Source organism: Theropithecus gelada, unplaced genomic scaffold, assembly GCF_003255815.1.
Source record: "Theropithecus gelada isolate Dixy unplaced genomic scaffold, Tgel_1.0 HiC_scaffold_4464, whole genome shotgun sequence".
Classification (NCBI taxonomy): Eukaryota; Metazoa; Chordata; class Mammalia; order Primates; family Cercopithecidae; genus Theropithecus; species Theropithecus gelada.
Window position 1 is genome coordinate 1 of NW_020261029.1, and position 3701 is coordinate 3701.

At 54.7% G+C, this 3701-nt stretch overlaps 1 protein-coding gene across 1 annotated transcript; it reads right to left on the reverse strand.

The window, feature by feature from the left end:
* Positions 1-204: 204 nt before the first annotated feature.
* Positions 205-1935, reverse strand: LOC112617797 (phytanoyl-CoA dioxygenase domain-containing protein 1-like). Its single transcript, XM_025374476.1, has 4 exons — positions 1740-1935; positions 1525-1641; positions 671-797; positions 205-578 (listed from the first exon to the last, which is right to left on the reverse strand). Exons 1-4 carry the CDS (start codon positions 1933-1935, stop codon positions 533-535), a joined length of 486 nt encoding a protein of 161 aa, XP_025230261.1. The 3' UTR covers positions 205-532.
* Between the last annotated feature and the right edge of the window lie 1766 nt (positions 1936-3701).

The window sequence follows — 3701 nt, forward strand, 5'->3', positions numbered from 1 at the left end:
GCCTGGCTAATTTTTTGTATTTTTTGTAGAGACAGGGTTTCTCTGTGTTGGTCAAACTGATCTCAAACTCCCGACCTCAGGTGATCCGCCCGCCTCGGCCTCCCAAAGTGCTGGGATTACAGGCGTGAGCCACTGCACCCGGCCTGGAAAGCAGTTTTCTTGTCTGGAAAGCAATGCTGCTTGGGAAAGAAGGCTCAGTCAGGAAGCTGCATTCTGAAGTCATTTTTATTCAATAACTAACACCATAATAACCAGAGTTCCATCTGAGAGGAGAGGAAAGTGAGAAGGGGCCAGAACCCTTTGATGGCTGAGAAGCCTCCTCAAGGCTATGTTGGGGCAGTAGGGAGGCAGACAGATGAAGATCTTAGGGAAGCTCCTGACCCAGCCCAGGCTGCTGCCCACAGGGCAGGAGGAAAGCCCAGGAGGGGAGACAAGACCTCCCTGTTGCAACCAAGAGGCTGAGCAAGACGCTGGTGTTTGCAGCCCACAGCTTCACCCGGGAGGGGCCAGGGCTCCTGCCCTGTGAAAGCCTTTAGGTGTACAGTGGGGGAAAGGGCAGTTCAGCTGTTGGCTGGAGCCTGCAGAAGATAGAGGAGATAACCTTGAGGTGCAGGGTCACTGCTCCCAGCCTCCAGGGGACTGTTGGGCGCACACACCCACCATCACCTACCAGTTCTCTGGGCTCCAGGTGGTACCAGAGGCCTCCATGAGGTGGAAAGTGTAGGCCTGGCGCGAGTGATCAGAGAGGTTCAGCTTGCTCTTGTGCACCACTTCTCCATGGATGAGGACCAGGGCCCCTGGCAGAGACACAAGCAGGTCAGGAACCCACCAACGCCACATCCCCCCTCCCCAGGGCAGGAAGGGACACGGGCCCTCCTCCCTCCAGCGGTTTTGTGGCCCCCATCCATCCCCATTCCCTTCCCTGAAAGCTCATGCACCTGCAGCCTCCCACAGGGTCGGAAGCTAAGCTGCTGAGATGCGAGTTCCTCTGGGATCGAGTCCCTCTCTGCTGTGGACTGTGGCCTTGGCAAGCCTTAGGAAGGGCCTGCCCTCCCGAAGTCTTTGCAGGATCAGGCAGAAGCCCTCTGCACTGTGCCAGTCCACTGGGACCTCTCCGGTGATGCTGAGTTACACATTGGTTTTCCCTTTTCATAAGAGAAAGGACCCGCCCAACAGCCGACATTGGTTGAGCAGTGGCCATGCACTAGGCAGACTCTGTATCCACGTATTTATCATCTCACTGACTTCCCACTTCACGTATGGGGACATTCAGGCTCAGGGAGTCAGTCATTTGCCCAGAGAAACAGCCTATAAGTAGCCGAGTGTGGATTCTAGCGTGATCTGGGTCAGCTTGCAGGAAAACATGCGGCTTCCTGACTTCCCAGCCCCCATCCAGCCCTCCTCTTTCTGTGACTTCACTGCCCTCAGATGACCCTGAGGGCAACCTCTTGGATGTCGGGTAGTCGAGCAGGCACAGACTGATGGACTCAGCCCCCTGCCTCTCTGCCCTCTGCATCTGCCTACCTCTCTGCACTGGGGTGGGCACAAAGAGGCTGTTATCCCGGGCTGGCTCTGACCCGAGGAAGCTGGTGCCAGGCACTGAGCCAACAGGGGCCCGGACCATCCTTCTTGACACGCCACCTGCAGGCCAAGATAGAGAGCCTTAAACTTCTTTCTCGGGGTCCCTCTCCCTAGGGGGTGGGGAGTCCCAAGTGGGCAGAAGAGACAGGGTTCCTCACTGGTGTGGGAGCCAGGGATGAACCAGAGACAGCCGTTCTCCAGCGTGGCGTCCTCCACTGCGATCCATACGCCCAGCACCCGGCCCAGGGGCTCCGTGTACAGGAAGGAGGCGTCCTGATGAGGGGAGACTACAGCAGGCCCACGGGGAGTGAGAAGCCCATCCTTTTGCCTGGTCCCACCCCACCTTGGCCTCATTACCCCCTCCTCAGTCCTCTGGGTGCTCTTCAGGGCCAGCCTTCCCACGATTGGTCAGAATCTCATCACTTCCTGGCCCAGGACTCTAAGGCAAAGCGATTTCACCTCTCAAAGCTTCAACTTCCTAAACTGTAAAGTGGCTCCAACAACCACCTCACAGGGTGCTGGAGGATTCTATGAGATGATGTATGAAAAGTGCTTAGGGCCCAACCATGTAACTGCTTGATATAAAGTAGCGCTATTGTTTAATTCCAGGGAGATAACTCAAGCCACCCTTCTTAACCAGGGACAAGTGGCCCCCAGCCACCAGATGGTTCACCCAGTGGCATAAGGTTGGGAAGCTGGAGCTTAGCGCGTTGGCTTACACCTATAATCTCAGCACTTTGGGAGGCCGAGGCGGTTGGATCACCTGAGGTCAGCAATTTAAGACCAGCCTGGCCAACATGGTGAAACCCTGTCTCTACTAAAAATACAAAAATTAGCCGGGTGTGGTGGCGGGCACCTGTAATCCCAGCTACTTGGGAGGCTGGGACAGGAGAATTGCTTGAACTCGGGAGGCAGAACTTTCAGTGAGCCGAGATTGCGCCACTGCACTCCAGTCTGGGTGACAGAGACTCCCTCTCAAAAAAAAAAAAAAAGATTGGGAAGTTGGGTGCAAAGCGGGGAGATGCTATGATCAGGCATCCACATTTCTTTATTATTATTTTTTTTTGAGACGGAGTCTGGCTCTGTCACCCAGGCTGGAGTGCAGTGGCGTGATCTTGGCTCACTGCAACCTCCACCTCCAGGATTCAAGCGATTCTCCTGCCTCAGCCTCCCGAGTAGCTGGGATTACAGGCATGCACCACCATGCCCGGCTAATTTTCGTATTTTTAGTAGAGATGGGGTTTCACCATGTTAGCCAGGCTGGTCTTGAACTCCTGACCTTAGGTGATCTCCCCCCTCAGCCTCCCAAAGTGCTGGGATTACAGGCGTGAACCACTGCTCCTGGCCAGCATCCACGTTTTTAAAAACCTCCCCCAACGATGCTGGGGCACAGTTAGGATGCGGAACCACCGAACAAAGGAACGTGCTCCTCAACAACAGAATAAACAGGCTCCTGTCTCACCTCCTTCCTTCCCGGGCAAATGCATGTTTTCTGAACACCAAACTTTAAGACACACCTCCAAAGGAACGTTTGAAATGGAAGGGGCTTTGAAACATTTGGGAGAGGAATGGTGGAAGGAAGTGGGAGAGTTGGACTCAGGCAGAGAAGGCTAAGGGTGGGGATGGTCATCCCTTTGGGGAACTGCATACAGGCTGAATGGTGGAAGAAGGAGGTGGTCACAAGGAGGCCAACTTGGGCTCATGCAAGGAAGGAAAGGGCTTCCTGAGACGGGGTGAGCTCCCTGTCACCAGAGGTATTTGAACAGAAGTGGATAATCACCTACCAGGGAGGCTGTAAAGGGTGACTGCATGGGGTAGGGTGTGGAACTAGATCAACAATTTTCCTGGAGTCCTCCTCCAGGAAACTTGTTAGAAACACAGATTCCAGGGCTGGGCGTGGTGGCTCATCCCTGTAATCCTAGCACTTTGGGAGGCTGAGGCAGGTGGATCACCTGAGGTCAGGAGTTCGAGACCAGCCTGGCCAACATGGTGGAACCCCGTCTCTACTAAAAATACAAAAAATTAGCTGGGTGTGGTGGTGGACACCTGTAATCCCAGCTACTTGAGAGGCTAAGGCAGGAGAATCACTTGAACCGGAAAGGCGGAGGTTGTAGTGAGCC

Excerpts from the sequence above, each read along its gene's own strand:
- LOC112617797 (XM_025374476.1), bottom strand. The coding sequence starts at position 1,935 with ATGAGGCCAAGGTGGGGTGGGACCAGGCAAAAGGATGGGCTTCTCACT. Across the intron at positions 1,642-1,739 it reads CATCCCTGGCTCCCACACCA|GTGGCGTGTCAAGAAGGATG; the intron begins GTGAGGAACCCT and ends CTTGGCCTGCAG. Across the intron at positions 798-1,524 it reads GCCCACCCCAGTGCAGAGAG|GGGCCCTGGTCCTCATCCAT; the intron begins GTAGGCAGATGC and ends TGTCTCTGCCAG.